The sequence below is a fragment of the Sinocyclocheilus grahami genome, unplaced genomic scaffold, assembly GCF_001515645.1.
Source record: "Sinocyclocheilus grahami isolate Dianchi unplaced genomic scaffold, SAMN03320097.WGS_v1.1 scaffold713.1, whole genome shotgun sequence".
NCBI classification, from domain to species: domain Eukaryota; kingdom Metazoa; phylum Chordata; class Actinopteri; order Cypriniformes; family Cyprinidae; genus Sinocyclocheilus; species Sinocyclocheilus grahami.
Window position 1 is genome coordinate 450,333 of NW_015505892.1, and position 19,229 is coordinate 469,561.

At 33.1% G+C, this 19,229-nt stretch overlaps 1 protein-coding gene across 3 annotated transcripts in view; it reads left to right on the forward strand.

The window, feature by feature from the left end:
- Positions 1-19,229, forward strand: part of LOC107560184 (pleckstrin homology domain-containing family G member 3-like) — a 62,428-nt gene that overhangs the window by 34,647 nt on the left and 8,552 nt on the right. For 2 of the 3 annotated variants that reach the window (XM_016244293.1, XM_016244294.1), the window contains exons 4-15: positions 3,352-3,421; positions 3,508-3,554; positions 4,966-5,116; positions 6,032-6,163; positions 11,344-11,526; positions 12,441-12,533; positions 12,606-12,692; positions 14,409-14,442; positions 14,557-14,655; positions 14,764-14,796; positions 16,884-16,894; positions 17,331-17,588. In XM_016244293.1, coding sequence (XP_016099779.1) covers positions 3,352-3,421; positions 3,508-3,554; positions 4,966-5,116; positions 6,032-6,163; positions 11,344-11,526; positions 12,441-12,533; positions 12,606-12,692; positions 14,409-14,442; positions 14,557-14,655; positions 14,764-14,796; positions 16,884-16,894; positions 17,331-17,588 — 1,198 coding nt within the window. The remainder of the gene's footprint in view (positions 1-3,351; positions 3,422-3,507; positions 3,555-4,965; positions 5,117-6,031; positions 6,164-11,343; positions 11,527-12,440; positions 12,534-12,605; positions 12,693-14,408; positions 14,443-14,556; positions 14,656-14,763; positions 14,797-16,883; positions 16,895-17,330; positions 17,589-19,229) is intronic. The other variant, XM_016244296.1, reaches the window with a different exon arrangement.

Consider the following 19,229-nt stretch of genomic DNA (forward strand, 5'->3'; position numbering starts at 1 on the left):
TTCAGCTGAAAATGTGCTGTAAACGCACTCACCCTCAGGTCATCCAAGATGTGGATGAGTTTGTTTCTTCATCAGATTTGGAGAAATGTAGCATTGCATCACTGTCTCACTGCAAGTGAATGGGTGCCGTCAGAATGAGAATCCAAACAGCTGATAAAAATATCACAATAATCCACAATTAGATGTGGGACGTAAATACACATGGTGGTTTGTTTTTGGTCTAGAGTTTTGGTACACATGCTCACCTAATGCTCTTCACATCTGTGTTTGAACAGTTGCTCTTTAACAGCGCATGAGCTCGACTAGTGCTGTAGGACTTTGAAGGAACAGTTCAGCTGAAAATGTGCTGTAAACGCACTCACCCTCAGGTCATCCAAGATGTGGATGAGTTTGTTTCTTCATCAGATTTGGAGAAATGTAGCATTGCATCACTGTCTCACTGCAAGTGAATGGGTGCCGTCAGAATGAGAATCCAAACAGCTGATAAAAAAATTACAAAAATACACAAGTAATCCACAGCACTCCAGTCCATCAGTTAACATCTGGAGAAGACAAAAGCTGAAACAAATCCAGCATTAAGACGTTTTTTAACTAAAATACGAGTCCATAATAACTCTTCCTCCAGTGAAAAAGTGGTCTGAATCAGGAGAGAAATCTGCACAGATCAAGCAGCGTTTAAACGGCTCTAAACACATATGTGACTGAATTCTGATGTGAGAGACAACCGGAGATGCACTTTTTCACTGGAGGAAGAGTTATTATGGATTATTTTGACCAGAAGTGATGGTTTAAAGTTAAAAAAACATCTTACTAATGTATTTGATTCCTACAAACACGCAGCTTTTGTCTTCTCCAGATGTGAACTGATGGACTGGAGTGGTGTGGATTACATGTGGATTATTGTGATGTTTTTATCAGCTGTTTGGACTCTCATTCTGACGGCACCCATTCACTTGCAGTGAGACACTGATGCAATGCTAATATAATCCGTATTTAGTCAGTTCTTTAAAAGTTTTTATTCAGTTTGTATTTAAGTCACTTAAACCAGTTTTAATTTAAATCAGTAGTTTAAACCATCAGTCTTCACTTTTTTCGTCCTCATCTGTATAAAACTTATTTTATTATTAACACAAATCAACTTTAATGCACCTCATTAACTAACTGCCTTCTGTTCTGTAAATGACTTTTACATGCATCAAAGATGAATACTACACAGTGAACCGAAGCAAGGCCGTTTATCAGGGCAAGTGCGTTGCTTTGAGTCCACAGTACGCGTGTTTCCATTACCCTTCAAATTGCGCAAATTGAAATTGCGAATTGAAAATACGCCTAATGGAAACGCGTCAATTTCACAAAAACTCCCTTAAATCGCACGAGGTGGTTTTTCAGGCAATGCGAAAAAGGAATAATTCACAAAACTGCAATGGAAACGTTTTTTTGCATTTACAGGTCACATGGCGTATGTAAAAAGTCATATGATCATTCTTCAATGTACTATAACCTCCAAGAAACACTTCATACGTGGCCGCTCTCCAGTATAAGGGGCTTTTCCTACCATTAATGCTTAGACAGTTTACACTGCACATGTCTGCGGTGCAGTGTGGCTCTGATACGGTCACTGAAGCTGATTGCGGCCACTCTAGTCAGTGCTTGTGTTTATTACAACCGCGCCGCGCACGTTTCTGAAGCGGCTCTCTGTGCTGCTTCGGTAAAGATACACTCATAAATCCTCTGAATAAATATAGCCAAAATCCGTTGCCATGACTTTTCGCGAGAGGCAAAAGCTTAAGTTTTAAGTCGCATAACATTAGTTAATGGAAACGCCGTCATTTCGCAATACTTTATCGACATTTATAAAATATCGCCAAAGTTTTGCGCAAATCTGATTTGCGTTTGCCGTGTTCATTTCCAGACTTCGTCTTTCTGTGTCTGATGTCTGACAGAAGGTCATTGTGAACCTTGACGAGTGTTGGTTATCACATATAGCCAAGCGCATGTTCGAGCATCTTGCTTTATCATTTTCAGTCTTTGTTAGGGCTGCCAAAAAAAATTTGAATTTCGAATATTCATCGAATTTAAAATAAAAATCTGCATTCGAGTTTTAGGTGTGCGTTACGGAGGCAGTCTCATCAGCGGCGCATGAGATGCGATGACGATGCAAGTGTCGTTGCATTATAATGTTTTTGTTAGCATATCCAAATGAAGCCACTAGAACTGCTGCATTTATTCATTGCACAATGTTGTTCACAAACGTTTAGTTCAACAAGAATTATTAACCCTATAAAGCCTACTGTATAACATTTGATAAGCAAAGGCCTTTAAATGATCAAACTTTGCTGTTAAACCCGTTTCACACACAATCTACTGCATGTCTTCTGTTGTCTGATCGATAGTTTAGTCAAAGCTCTTTTAGTGTAATTCTGGAGCTGGAGCGTCACGAGTCAAATCTGGACTGATTTTGATCAAGTAAAGGTCAGAATAACTGCAGTAATATCTCCAGATGAACACTTACTGCACTGAAGCAGCTCAGCTTTACTTGATTCTCCATCAATCATGTTTTAGAGTCTCAAATCTGATCCTCAGGATCTTTTGAGGAGCGTTTGTTTCCAGAAGCTTTACTTTCACTGTTCCTCAGCGGAGGAATGATCTTCACAAGCCTCCAGAACATCTCACGGTTATTTCTTCAGCTCTCAATCACTGCATTATATGTTTGAATCATTTCAGTCTCATCTTACTGAGACACATTACTGGAGATATAGAGCGACGACTGATATTTACATCATTTTATATCAGTATCTGCTCTACTGTAATAAAGCGCTCATTGATTTACATTACAAGCATCAGATTTTCATCACGTTTTGAGGAAAAAAAATGAACTTAAATGATTTTCGCAAATGGCTGCAATATAACAAAGAGTGAAAAATTTAAGGGGGTCTGAATACTTTCCGTACCCACTGTAAATATCAGCATTTGCATCAAATTGTATATTTTTGCTCCGTTTGAGTCTGAATAAAACTGTGCTGTTTTTTCCGCCATATTCTCTCTGTATCAGACTATATGAGCCAGAAAAGCATGATGGATCAAATATGATGCTCAACAAAAACACAAATGCACACTTTCTTTTAGATTTTATCTAAATGTTCAATAAACGGTTCAATTAAAAAAAATAATAATAATCTGACTATTGTTTAATATGTCAGGCATTACAGGGTTAAATGCATTCTGAAACCTACATTTATCACTGTCATCTTGTTTTTTTAATTGTTTTTGTTTTTGCATCTTTATTAGAGTTTGTTTATGGTCACCATAATCAAAATGCTGAAGTTTTACCGTGGTTTGTTCTCTCTGTAGTGAGTTATTACAGTCTTTAGACATGTGTGCCAGTGATCCTGTGGCCATTGCACGCTGCTTTGTGGACAAGGTACACTAAATACAAACTTAAACGAAATATCCCGTTCAGAATGTTCCTTTATAAAACGGATTCATTTTCTCTCCTTTCGTTTGCAGAGCGAGTATTTCGAGATCTACACGCAGTACTGTACAAACTACCCTAAGTAAGTAAAGCGCGGTGTTAAATGCAGTGTGTTTGCGCCGCAGGTGCGAGCGAGCGCTGATGCATGTGACAGATTATTCCTCTGAGTCAGTAACGTCCTTCATGAACAGCGTCAGACAACATCAACATCAGTCTGCTTTAGGAACGAATGTTTAGATATTATATCTCATGTGTTTGTTGTGTTTAACCTTTCGGTGGTGTAAACCACCAGGGGTCATGACCTGTGACACGTACCCACAATTTTATATGACCAGTGTTATTTTCTATACTATTATTGATTTTATTCATATTTCAATTTATTTTTATTTTTTTTAATGTTTTCTAGTCTTGTGTGTTTTTGTCATTTTTATTAGGTTTTGCTTTTTTTAATATGTCTATATATATGTTTTGTTAATTTTTATTTCGGTTTTAGTTTAAGTTATTTTAGTACATCAAGTTAAAGTAAATGAAAATTTGAAATATTGCCTTGGTAACAAACTGAAATTATAATTTTTTGGTCAAGTAATTACTTTGTTTTTTTTTTTGTATTATATTTTTATTTTAATTATTTTAAGTGTTTTTTTTTGTCATTTTATTAGTTTTAGTTTTTTTTTTTTATCTATATATTTTGTTTATTTTTGTTTCAGTTTTAGTTTATTTTACTGCATCAAGTTAAACTAAATGAAAATGAGAAATGTTGCCTTGATGACTAGCTGAAATAATAATTTTTTATGTTTTGTTTTTATGGTTTTAGTTTTACTTCACTATAATAAGCCTGTATATGATTGTCATTTTTATGTCATTGTATATTTATTTATTATTACAGATTCAACATGACTGATATTTAGATGCACCAAGTGCCTCTAAAATAATAATAATTATTATTATTTTTAATAAAAAACTGTTTAAAGATTCAGTAATTCATATATCATAGCAGGGTTATTATAGTTAACTAAAACTAAAAACATAAAGATCATGTTCATAAAAGTGAAACAACAAAATCTGAAATAAAATACAAAAAACTCTTATTTTATTTCAGCTAGTTGCCAAGACAACATTTTTAATTTTCATGTAGTTTAATGTGATGTACTAAAATAACTAATGTAATGTACAAAAGAATAAAAACTATATAGAAATTACATAAAAATAAACTAAACTAAATGCAACTAAAGGCACACAACAAAATTACTAAAACTAAAATGAAGACCAAGTATAAAAAAAAAACATTTAAAATATTAGTGAAAACTATAATAGTATCTCAGAAATACAAAAAAAAAAAAAACACTGCATCAGAGGCAAATTTGTAGCATAATTTTTGATGCATAAAGCAATAAATGATAATACATTAATACATTAGTGTGATGATTTCTCTTATTTGAGTCTCTTCACAGACTAACCTGTGTGTGTGTGTGTGTGTGTGTGTGTGTGTGTAGTTCAGTGGCAGTGTTGACAGACTGTCTGAGGAATAAAACTCTGGCCAAGTTCTTCAGGGATCGGCAGGCGTCGCTCAAGCGCTCTCTTCCGTTGGGTTCTTACCTGCTCAAACCAGTTCAGAGGATCCTCAAATATCACCTGCTGCTTCAGGTGCGACCACTGGTTTCCCTTCAGGACATTTCCAGAGCAAAAAACACCATGCCAGAAAGTATTTGAACAGCTCAGTAACACTTATAAATGTATGAATGATAATATGTTGATGCTGTCCAAAGAGAGAGCATGAATCGTCTTTTATAATAGATTATAATGACTCGTGTAATGTGAACATTCAGCAGGAAATTATGTTGGGTGGGTCTTTATGTTTTTTGTTCATGATTATTAGTTAATATCATTTCCCTGCTTACGTAGTTAGCTAAAACATTAACTAAATCCAAAAGTGTATTAATTAATACAAAAAAAAAAATTGTTACTTAAAATAAACATTAGCTGAAATATATATATATATATCTAAAAACAAAACTAATGAAAATGAACAAACTCGACAAAAATATATACATTTAAAAAAACTAATAGAAATTACAAACATACAACAGAATTACTGGAACTATAATTACATTTGAATTGAAAAAAAAAAATATATATATATATATATTCAAAATATTAAAGTATCTCAGTGACACTAACGCTGCTGGAGTTTTTGTTTTTTTCAATATTTCAATAATTTAACAACACATTCACACGTTCATGTTTCTCTGATGTAGGTTATGATGATCGCATGACATGCAGCTAAACACATAAAATGTTTATTGATTTATTTTAAAATTATTTGTGTATTTTTAATTTTGCATTTTTATCACACAATCAATTATTCGCTTTTCATCGACTCACAAACCCCAGTTTGTGAAACCCTGCTATATAGTAACATCCACGGATGAATTGTGCGAAATGTTCATGTCACTTTAGTTCAGAAATCTAGGTTCTTCGTCATGAGATTGTTATACATTCGTCAGTGTGTTACTCTCGTGTCGGCAGACAGAGTCTGACTGTGTTTTTGCTCTTCTGAAGGAAATCGCCAAACACTTCGACCCTGAGGAGGACGGGTACGATGTGGTGATCGAGGCCATAGACAGCATGACCGGAGTCGCCTGGTACATCAACGACATGAAGAGAAAACACGAGCACGCCGTGAGACTTCAGGTCTGTGTACTCACTTGTGTGTGTGTGTGTGTGTGTGTGTGTGTGTGTGTGTGTGTGTGTAGTTCAGTGGCAGTGTTGACAGACTGTCTGAGGAATAAAACTCTGGCCAAGTTCTTCAGGGATCGGCAGGCGTCGCTCAAGCGCTCTCTTCCGTTGGGTTCTTACCTGCTCAAACCAGTTCAGAGGATCCTCAAATATCACCTGCTGCTTCAGGTGCGACCACTGAACATCTGACAGAACCGCTCAGTAATACTTAGAAATGTATGAAAGCTAATGTGTGAGAGAGAGCAAAAATTATCTTTCATAATACATTATAATGACTAGCGGGAAATGATGTTGGATGGGACTTTTTTTTGTTCATGATTATTAGTTAATATAATTTTCCTGCCTACATAGTCCTGTGTACCAGGGGTGTTATAGTTAACTGAAACTATAAACCCAATCAATTTATCAATAAATAGTCGCACATACATACACACACACACACATTTTGTTACTGACTGAAATGCAATAAAATATAAAACAACAAAAACATATTTTATTTCACCTGTTTTCCGAAGCAGCATTTTCCATTTTTATTTAGTTTAACTTAATGTACTAAAATAATTGACTCAAAACATAAAACTGTATTGACAATAATATAAAAAAACATCTAATAAAAATGAGAAGCACGCGACAAAGTTACCAGAACTTTAATTGCATTTAAATTGAAAATGAAAAATATTAAAATGAGAAAAATTCAAAAGCATCTCAGTGGCACTAAAGTAACACTGCTGGAGATTTTAAGTTCATATTTCAACAACTTAACACCACATTCACATGTTTAATTAGTCTCTGATCACTTGACATGCAGCTAGACGCATAACGTTTCATATTATTAGTGTGTATTTTATTTGTAATTATTTCTCTATTTTAATTTTACATTTTTACGATTTAATTAATTATTAGCTTTTTATCAACCCGAAAACCCCAGTTTGGGAAATTCTGCTCTATAGCAACACGGTGATGAATTGTGCAAAATAGATTTTGATTGCACGATCAAATCAGTTTACGTAGTTCTAAAATCCTCATATCATGATCTTCAGATGGAGATGAACAGCAGGGTTTTTTCTAAATATAGTGCAGTGTGTTGCTCTGGTGTTGACAGACGGAGTCAGTGACTGTGTTTTTGCTTTTCTGAAGGAAATCGCCAAGCACTTCGACCCTGAGGAGGACGGGTACGATGTGGTGATCGAGGCCATAGACAGCATGACCGGAGTCGCCTGGTACATCAACGACATGAAGAGAAAACACGAGCACGCCGTGAGACTTCAGGTCTGTGTTACCATCAGAACACTGCAGGACTAGTTATCAGAACTCATGCAATGCATCAAAACTAAAGCAGGGTGATTATAGTTACCTAACAATAAAACCATAAAGCAACCCTTTTCATTGCAAGAAGTAAAATAAACTGAAAGAAACTAAATTATATATATATTTTTAAAATTAAATAGATGCTAAAGCAACATTTTTCACTTTCATTTAGGTTTACTCAATGAGCTAAAATAACTAAAACTGAATTTTTTTTTAATTAAAAATAAAATATATATATATATATATAAAATTTACAAAAACTTAACTAAAATAAAAATGAAAACACAAAATATTAATAAAAACTATAATAGTATCTCAGTGATACTAAAATAACACTGATATGAAATAAACATCAATTTAAATAAAATATATATTAAAAAACTATCTTGTAGCCAAGGCAACATTTGTCATTTTCATTTAGTTTAACTTGATTTACTAAAATAACTAAAAACTGAAATCAAAATGAACAAAAACTATATAGACAAACAAAAAGCGAATTACTAAAAATGGAAAACTTAAAAACAAAAACTTATTCAAAATATTAATAAAAACCATAATAATATCTCAATGATACAAAAATAAACATCAAATAAAATAAAATTTTAAAATTAACTTTTTTCTTCTAATTGCCAAGGCAATATTTCTCATTTTCATTTAGTTTAACTTGATATATCAAAATAACCAAAACTGAAATAAAAAGGAAAAAGGGGGGAAAAAACGAACTAACTAAATTACTAAAACTTTGAATAATACAACTTCAGTAATACAATTACAACAAATCATTAGATTTTAAAAGGTTAAAAACACAATGCAGAAAGGTACAGTACAGAATGTGTGGCCTAGCTGATATCAAAAGCTGATATAACTTACTGACTTTTGCAAGAGCTGAAAATAACTTCAACTGAAAGTAGAATTGCTTGTTTACCATTTTAATAATTCACATACACATTGTAGGCCTATCATATTATTCATTCATTCACATCTTAATGTCTGTTATAAAATGAAATGGGGAAAAAATTTAAAACTAATTCAATTCTTAATGACACTAAAATAACAGTGATATGAAATGAGCACATGTTTTTATTACTGCTCTTGTCAAAGGGTTTTATTCAGGACGTGATTAGTGAGAGTATTAATCCAGTACCAGAGGAGTAATGTTGTTCCTGACCTCCATTACTCCTCTCATAGTGCTGTTTTATCATATCATATCTCATTACTGGATGGAATATGACTGTATTCGGTTTACAGTGTTAATGAGCGTCAGGCAAACACATCATATCATACTCTTTGATTAATTCTAAACTGAAGTCCTGACTCATGAGCTGAAGGATCTGTTCATTAATGGATCTGGGTCAGCATACGCTGTTGTTATAGAGCCATGTGCATGCTTAAAGATCCCCGATTAATGATTCAAGAACTGACACCATTCTGTTCTATTCTATTCTGTCTTATGCTATTATATTCTATTCTGTTCTGCTCTGTTCCATTCTATCATATTTTATACTATTCTATCTTATGCTATGCTATTCTGTCCTATTCTGTTCCATTCTATCATATTTTATACTATTCTATTCTATTCCAAGCTATTCTTTTCTATTCTATCCTATTTTATCATATCCTTTTCTGTTCTGTTCTATTCTGTTCTGTTCTATCCTATCCTGTTTTATTTTATTCCATCCTATAAAATCCTTTTCTATTCTATCCTATCATATCCCATTATATTCTATTCTGTTCTGTCCTGTTATATCCTGTTCTATTCTATCATATCCTGTTCTGTTCTATTCTATTCAATCCTATTCTGTTCTATTCCATCCTGTTCTGTTCTATCCTATTGTATTCTATTCTATCCAATTCCAATCTGTTCTATACTGTTCTGTTCTACTCTATGCTATGCTATCCTATCCTGTTCTATTCTGTCCTATTGTATTCTATTCTATCCAATTCCAATCTGTTCTATACTGTTCTGTTCTACTCTATGCTATGCTATCCTATCCTGTTCTGTTCTATCCTATTGTATTCTATTCTATCCAATTCCAATCTGTTCTGTTCTACTCTATGCTATGCTATCCTATCCTGTTCTATTCTGTCCTATTGTATTCTATTCTATCCAATTCCAATCTGTTCTGTTCTATACTGTTCTGTTCTACTCTATCTCCATTACTCCTCTCATAGTGCTGTTTTATCATATCATATCTCATTACTGGATGGAATATGACTGTATTCGGTTTACAGTGTTAATGAGCGTCAGGCAAACACATCATATCATACTCTTTGATTAATTCTAAACTGAAGTCCTGACTCATGAGCTGAAGGATCTGTTCATTAATGGATCTGGGTCAGCATACGCTGTTGTTATAGAGCCATGTGCATGCTTAAAGATCCCCGATTAATGATTCAAGAACTGACACCATTCTGTTCTATTCTATTCTGTCTTATGCTATTATATTCTATTCTGTTCTGCTCTGTTCCATTCTATCATATTTTATACTATTCTATCTTATGCTATGCTATTCTGTCCTATTCTGTTCCATTCTATCATATTTTATACTATTCTATTCTATTCCAAGCTATTCTTTTCTATTCTATCCTATTTTATCATATCCTTTTCTGTTCTGTTCTATTCTGTTCTGTTCTATCCTATCCTGTTTTATTTTATTCCATCCTATAAAATCCTTTTCTATTCTATCCTATCATATCCCATTATATTCTATTCTGTTCTGTCCTGTTATATCCTGTTCTATTCTATCATATCCTGTTCTGTTCTATTCTATTCAATCCTATTCTGTTCTATTCCATCCTGTTCTGTTCTATCCTATTGTATTCTATTCTATCCAATTCCAATCTGTTCTATACTGTTCTGTTCTACTCTATGCTATGCTATCCTATCCTGTTCTATTCTGTCCTATTGTATTCTATTCTATCCAATTCCAATCTGTTCTATACTGTTCTGTTCTACTCTATGCTATGCTATCCTATCCTGTTCTGTTCTATCCTATTGTATTCTATTCTATCCAATTCCAATCTGTTCTGTTCTACTCTATGCTATGCTATCCTATCCTGTTCTATTCTGTCCTATTGTATTCTATTCTATCCAATTCCAATCTGTTCTGTTCTATACTGTTCTGTTCTACTCTATGCTATGCTATCCTATCCTGTTCTATTCTGTCCTATTGTATTCTATCCTATTCTGCTCTATTCTATTCTATCCCATCCTATCCTGTTATGTTCTATCATATTGAATTCTATTCTATCCCATTTCATTCTGTTCTATTCTATTCGATCCTATTCTATCCTATTCTGTTCTGTTCTATCCTATTGTATTCTATTCTATCCAATTCCATTCTGTTCTATTCGATCCTATTCTATCCTGTTCGGTTCTGTTCTACTCTATTCTATCCTGTCCTATCTTGTTCTGTTATGTTCTATCATATTGTATTCTATTCTATTCTATCCAATTCCATTCTGTTCTGTTCTGTTCTATCCTATCCTGTTCTGTTCTATCCTATTGTATTCTATTCTATTCTATCCAATTCCATTCTGTTCTGTTATATCCTATCCTATCCTGTTCTGTTCTATCCTATTGTATTCTATTCTATTCTATCCAATTCCATTCTGTTCTGTTCTATCCTATCCTATCCTATCCTGTTCTGTTCTATCCTATTGTATTCTATTTTATTCTATCCAATTCCATTCTGTTCTGTTCTATCCTATCCTGTTCTGTTCTATCCTATTGTATTCTATTCTATTCTATCCAATTCCATTCTGTTCTGTTCTATTTGATCCTATTCTATCCCGTTCTGCTCTACTCTATTCTATTGTGCGTGCAGGAGATCCAGTCTCTGCTCATAAACTGGAAGGGTCCGGATCTGACCACATACGGCGAGCTGGTTCTGGAAGGAACGTTTCACGTCCACCGCGCCAAAAACGAGAGAACCCTCTTCCTGTTCGATAAGATGCTGCTCATCACCAAGAAACGAGTGGAACATTACGTCTACAAGACTCACATCTCGGTATATGATGTTATTCATGCTTAGACATCATCTGTTAATTAGACCAAGGATTCTTAAACGTTTTCATCAGCCTAAACACTTTGACATAAAATATTTACTTAAGAGTCCTCCTGAGTTAATATTTCAATGATGTAATAACACGTTCATGGTTTTCTGACGTCTGTTAATGGTCACATGACATGCAGGTAAACAAATGAAATAGTTAATTATTTTAAGTGTTGTTTAAATTTGTTCCATTTCTCATTTTTGTTTTTGATTTATTTTTTAATAATTGTTGTATTTTGATTGGTTTTATTTTACATTTTTAAATGTTTATTTTTTACATTTTTTTTATTCATATTTAGGAAGTGATTTATTTTGACTTTTTTTTTATTAAATGTATTTATTTCCATTTTACAGTCAAGTCTTAATAAGCAAGTCATTGAATCATTCATGCAAACCTTTTTTTTTTTTATATAATTCATTGAATATTGAATATTTTTTTTAATCGACTACAGCAATTAGCATTTTGTCAGAACCTCTTAAGTAAATTACGTCATTTTGTTTAGTTGTCTCTTTTTTTTTTTTTTTTCAGAAACGTCAGAGCATCATGATCTCTATTTTAAACAAAACGGGGAAAAAAACTGAAAAGAAAAAGAAAATGGTTATTCTCGGTTTATCCAAAATCTTGCAGCTCTAGTTCACTCACATGTCATGTAAACAAATACATTTGATGCTCTTTGTCTTTTATTTTGTTTTATCTCTTCCAACCCTAACAAAACCCCTGATCTGGACGAAAGCCACTATTATTGGTTCTATATTGTTTTTCATAAAACCAAAGTCAGATTGAGTTTTGTACAGAGTCATTCTACCATCTAATAAGTGATTTTCATTCAGAGAAAACATGTTGTTTGTGCTGTTTTGCTTGTGTTCAGTGTTCCACACTGATGCTGATAGAAAGTGCCAAAGATTCGCTGCGCTTCAGCGTGACGCATTACAAGCACCCCAAGCAGCCGCACACGGTTCAGGTGAGTTTGAGATCACCTCATCAGAAGCGGTTCATTGTGTTTGCTTTAATCATAGGTCATTGTGTTTCTCAGGCCAGAACGGTGGAAGAGAAGAAACTGTGGGCTCATCACATAAAGAGACTCATTCTGGAGAACCATCACGCCGTTATCCCGCAGAAAGTGCGTACAGTAACCGATCCACCAATATCTGTCTGAATCAGCGATGCTGTAATAAACCTGATCTGTTATTAAGACCAGGGATTCCTAAAGGCTTTCGTCAGTCGAACCCAGACTTGTTTTAACTCCGATATTTACTTAGTTTCCCTGAGATTTAATTAAGTTCATATTTCAATGATTTAATAACACATTCACAGTTCTCTGTTGTTGTCTTTTGATTTGTTTTTTATTTTATTTTGAAATTATTTTTCATTTTACATTTGTATTTTATTAATTTTTAGTGATTTCTTTTGACCGTAAAATAAAAATATATAATTTTGAAATAAAAAAATATATTTTCTTCATTTTTAGTAAGTGTTTAATTTAATTGGCTTTATTTTAAAATTATATCCATTTTAGTTTAATGTGATTAGAATCTTCTTTATTTTCATTTTACATTTGTATTTTATTCATTTTTAGGGTTTTATTTTTGTTGTTTTATTCATTTTAAGTAAGTTTTAATGTGATTTGTTTTATTTTAAAATGATTTTCGTCATTTTACATTTTTGTTATTTTATTCATAGTTCGCTTTTATTTTGATTGTAAAATAAATTATTTTATTTATTCTTAGTGTTTAATTTAGATTTTGTTTAAAAAAAAAATCTTTTTGCATTTTTATTATTTTATTCATTTTTAGTGTTTCATTTTTGTATTATTTATTTTCATTTGACTTTTTTTTCATTATTCATTTTTATTTATTGTATTTTATTCATTTTAAGTATGTTTTATTTTGATTTGTTTCATTTTAAAATTATTTTTGTCATTTTACAGTTTTATTATTTTATTCATAGTTCGCTTTTATTTTGATTGTAAAATAAAAATAAATAGTTTGAAAATAAAAACATTATCCTATCCTGTTCTGTTCTATCCTTTAATTTTTGATAAATTATTTATTTTCATTTTACATTTGTATTTTATTCATTTTTAGAGTTTTATTTTTGTTTTATTCATTTTAAGTATGTTTTATTTTGATTTGTTTCATTTTAAAATTATTTTTGTCATTTTACAGTTTTATTATTTTATTCATAGTTCGCTTTTATTTTGATTGTAAAATAAAAATAAATAGTTTGAAAATAAAAACATTCTCATTATTTTATTAATATAATTTATTAATTTTTGATAAATTATTTATTTTCATTTTACATTTGTATTTTATTCATTTTTAGAGTTTTATTTTTGTTTTATTCATTTTAAGTAAGTTTAATTTAGATTTTTTTTGTTTTAAAATTATATATTTTTTTACATTTATTTATAAATTTTTAGTGTTTAATTTTGATTGTATTTATTTTAAAATTATTTATTTTAATTTGACATTTTTATTCATTTTTATTTATTTTATTTTATTCATTTTTAGTAAGTGTTTAATTTTGATTGGCTTTATTTTTAAATTATTTCCATTTTACATTATTCTTTTATTAAATTTTAGTTAAGTTTATTTTGATTAAAATTATGTATTTTCATTTTACATTTGTATTTTATTCATTTTTAGTGTTTAATTTTTGTTGTATTTATTTTAAAATTATTTTCATTTGACATTTTTATTCATTCATTTTATTTTATTTTTAGTAAGTGTACCGCAGAAAGTACGTACAGTAACCGGTCCGTTTTGAAACGGATCCATGAATGTTTATCTGAATCAGCGATACTGTAATAAACATTTTCTCTGATAATTACTTTCAGGCCAAAGATGCCATTCTGGACATGGACTCGACATGTAAGTTGATTCTCAAACAAGCTGCTTCAGTGAATGACTCGTTTTTGTAGCAAAATGACATTTGAAACACTAAAACTGTTTCAAAACCTGCTATTTTGTTTCTTCTCTGTTCAGGTCCAGTAAAGTACCGCTACAGCCCAGACAGGCTGAAGAAAGCATCGTCCCGTCAGACGGAAGATTTCTCTGCGGTGTTAAAGGAACGGAGACGCTCGGGTGTGTGAATCTGGTTCTTCACTCTCATAAATAAAAGCTCAAGCTTAATTTCCACTATATAATTGTTTAGGTTCTGATCTTGTCTTTGTTTTGTGTTTATTTGGACAGAACCTGCGAGACGAACTGTTAGAAGCACTAAAGGTAACGGCTCTATTTTGTTGCTTACTGGGTCATTCAGTGGGACATGAAAGCCTGAGACTGAATCACATTTAAAGCTGGAAATATGCAGAAAGTTTTAACGTTTTTGAAAAATGTGAAACACTAAATTAAGCTGAAATATGTCATATAGTGCGCTATTTCTTAACTTCTCAAATGTAAGTAAATGAGTGTCATGGATCATGTGATTCTGTTCAGACAGTCAGATTTTCTTGCTTTCATTGAAATTCAAGATGCTCAAATCCTGCTGGAGAACATCATGATCATCAGGATGTGTTCATGCTGCTGCCATTAAAGCAACATGGATGCACACAACAATCATCATTTCACAAAATGTAGTTCTTATAGGTTTTATTATGAGAATGAATTTTAGGATCTTTCTGTATTAGCAAATATATGCATATTAAATAATATTTTTATTAAATTTAACACCGTAATCAAACACTTCCTGACACATAGTAAAGGGGAAAAAATAATTATAATTCAATTAAATGAGTTTTCTGAACTTCTTGCTATATTAGCAAATATTAGCATTTTTTTTTTTATAATTTAAGAATTTTTAATAATATTTTCATTGTTTAACACATTAAAACACAACAATCAATTTAAAATAAATAGTAATATAATGAATAAATAACAATAAAATTATAGTATAAGTATATATATAGTTTTGCATTTATTTTGCAAAATGCATGCATATATATATATATATATATATATATATATGTGTGTGTGTGTGCGCATTTTGTAAAATAAATGCAAAACAATGCATTCAAAAAAGGATTTTGTCTTTATTCTCTTTATGTAGTTTTGATTGACTGACTGATTAAAGAAGCGCTGTTAAACAAAAGATCAGAGATGTGCTTGGCAAACAAAGAAAGTTTCTAATCATAGCTCTGTCATCTTGAGCTCACGGCAGGTGCGTTGTGTTTGTTTCCGCTCATGTGGGAGACACATGTCCCGTATGTTCTGCGCTCCCTCGGTCCGCTTCAGCATCAAAGCCACATCGACTCGACTCGTCCCTCCTGTGTCAGATCAAAGGCCACAGCCCCGCACACATAATGATGTTAATTATGGAGCCCATCAGCCGCAGGCTTTGTCATGCGCCAGTTCCTTTCAGTCCACAAGCCTGTTTTTGGCTCGCTGTCAGCACAAGTGCATTATGCATTCTGATTGGGAGAAAATGAAGAGAAAAGCCTAGCAGTTCCATCTATTCTCTCTCACACACTCAGTCATGCCGTTTTATCACCTTTCAAATTAAGTTGTCATTTCCAACCACGGCTTTTCCTGTTCCTGTCTTGGAAATCAGCAGGGAGTGTCCAAGCTCTCTCAAGTAGCTCCATGCATCCGTATTGCATGCATTTCATTGGCAGTTGATTTAATTATCTTTGCATAGACCTGGCAGAGCACACACACATTTATAATACCATGTTATGTGCAACCAGAATATAAAAATGCATCGTATTTGCTGAATGAAATGCAAGTTTCTTAATAATTTTGGGGTGCTGATTTGAAAAATAATGCTGTTTTGTTGAAGCATGTCAGACTTTCTCACAAAATATGATGCTTTTTGTTGCATTTTTGCTTTTGACAACCATTTTTGCAGTGAAGAAGTCTTGTATTAACCCTTAATCAGCATAAAAACACGACAGATGATTCCTGTGTTTATCTGAGCCAGATTACAACTATTTGATCAATTCTCAACCCATTTTCACATTATACATAATCCTGATTTATTTATTTTTAAATATAGTTAAATATATTTTGAATACTTCTTTCTGTCTTTAAAACCAAAAACTTTGACATTTGACTACTTTTGTTATTTTGATAAGTGCATTAAAGCCAATTCATTTATATAATTTGAATAATCTGCATTCCTATTTTGTGAAAAAAATAAAAAGATAATTTTGAACTCGGCATCATCAAATTACCTAATATTAGGCTTTCAAAATCAAACAGTGTGCCTCATTTCAAATGCATCTGCAGATAGCCTGTTGCTAAATTGTTATATTAATAACATTTAATTTATCTTTGTCTTTGCATCATCTTAATCATCTATGGACGTCACTCAGGCACACTTAAGGTAAGATTTCCACATTTACTATCCATTGCAAGCTTTTCACATTAAAGTACAAGAAACAGCTTCAATTTACATTTACATTTATGCATCTAGCAGACACTTTTATCCAAAAAGAGGAACAAAAACAATTAGTCAAATGCATTTACAGTACACTGAATCACATTCATAAGAAAATGTCTTTTAATAATTCTTTTCTTTTCATAAATGCTATTCTGACTTAAATGCATGCAAAATCTTTATTGTCTTTAGACAAAGGCTAAACAATGCAAAGCAACTCCGCAACAATCATAAACAAAAATATAGCGAAGAGCCAACACAACTCTTGAAAAACCTAGAAAATTCATCTAAAAGTTCTATTTAAAATGCTTGAAAAGGTTCCAGTTTTGTTATAGAAATTCGCTTTTTCATAAACATCCCATAATTTTTCTGTGGTGTCCAGCATGCAGACAGCGAAGGTACTTTATTAGTGGATAAAGACCGTCTTTCCATACTACCCTCTACCAACGTCACGACCGTGAGCTCAAACCTAGAACTCAAGTCTGCGTTACCTGGAATGATTCAGAACGGACAAGATCATGAATCCAGCACAGGCTCACTGGATGACGTCAAGGATTGTAGACTTGAAGAGAAAGCAAAGAGCGCAGAGGACCGAATAGGAGGAGATAATGAAGAGGAAGATCTGATGGGAGTCGAGCAGGTAGCTGACTTTACCAGTTCAGTGTTGGCCGCCATCTCCTGCTGGCGTTATAGGGCCAAGGCTTTGCTTTTCAATCAGTTCACCACGGTGAGGGTCACCTATCGCTTTCTGTTTCACGTCCATAACCTGGCGGCCGCCTCAGTGCAATTTCTCAATAACATTCCCATCTGCTGCACGCTGAGACCGATCTTTGCTTTTGCACCCACAGATCTGATGATTGCATGAATCATTGCATGGACATAACTGCATGCGTGGCCTTGATCACTTTTTTTAACATTGTTTATTGGGTTTTTTCCAAGTTAAACAACATACAAGATGCAGAATCTAAAAATATAATTCCCATATACACCGCCCTATAACATACCCCAGACCTCCAACCCATAGTGCCACAAAAAAAACTTAAACCGGAAAACAGAGAAAATTAGATGATATCTAGTCATTCTGTTCTGTTATGCCCAAATAAGAAAGTAAACTACCCCAGTATTTGACAAACAAATCTTGACGTCTTTTCAAACGAAATGCAATTTTTTCCAAAGGTATGTAAGATGATACTTCTTTAATCCACATAGAGGTAGAAGGTGGTTTAGAATCCTTCCATCTCAAAGTTATACATTTTATGGCCGCTAGTTGGGCTAGCCTAACAAATCTCAAATTAACCCTTTGTTGATCGAGTAGTGTGGTGTCTTCTAAAAGGGCAAGCCTAGGCTCTCTAGGCACATTAGTGCCAGCAACTATGGCAATGATCTCTAAGACCTCTTTCCAATATACTTCCAAATCAGGGCAAGACCACAGCATATGTAGGAGAGTCTCTCTATCCGCTTTACATCTAGGGCAAAGCTCTGAGCACAAGCTTTTAAAGGAGTGCAGTCTAACTGGGGTATAGTTAACTCCTATGTATCACATTAAATTGGATGAGTTTATGACGGCTATTGATAGACAAAATCTGAGCATCCTCACATATTGTTTCCCATTCATCATCAGTGAATGAGCACTCCAAGTCTTTTTCCCACTTAGATTTGACGTCACAGATATTACCAGCCATCAACTGCAACAACTTGCCATAGATAAATGAAATGAGACACTTATGACCTTTTTTCTCAGACCAGATAGCCTCAAGAGGTGAAAGAGAGAGCTTAGATAAACGGCCACCTTGCTGGGTCTGAATGTAGTGTCTAACTTGTAGGTATTTAAAGAAAAATTTAGAGGGAAGGATACATTTCTGTTGTAGCTGCTCGAAAGACATGAGTGTGTCCTCCTCATAAAGTTTGTCAAAGGTTTGAATGCCTCGATCGTACCGTTGTTTGGCTATGCCATTTTTAAGAACAGGGGGTAGAAAAAGATTGTAATAAAAAGTAGTGGATCTGAAGAGAGTCTGCTTGCAGATCATCTTTTTCCTGAGGTCCGTAACAATTTTAGAGGTGCCAACGATTAGTGGGTTAGCGGTCAGTTTCTTTAAACAGTTTATAGAAACAAAAGGTATTGCAGCAAGAGTTATACCCTGTTCCTGGACCTCTTCTAATTGCCGCTATGCAGGGGGGGGGGGGACATATTTTGATGGCCAAATCCAGACTATGCGCAGCTGAGCTGCACAATAATATAAATAAAATTCGGGCAATTTGAGTCCACCATTCTGAAAAGGCA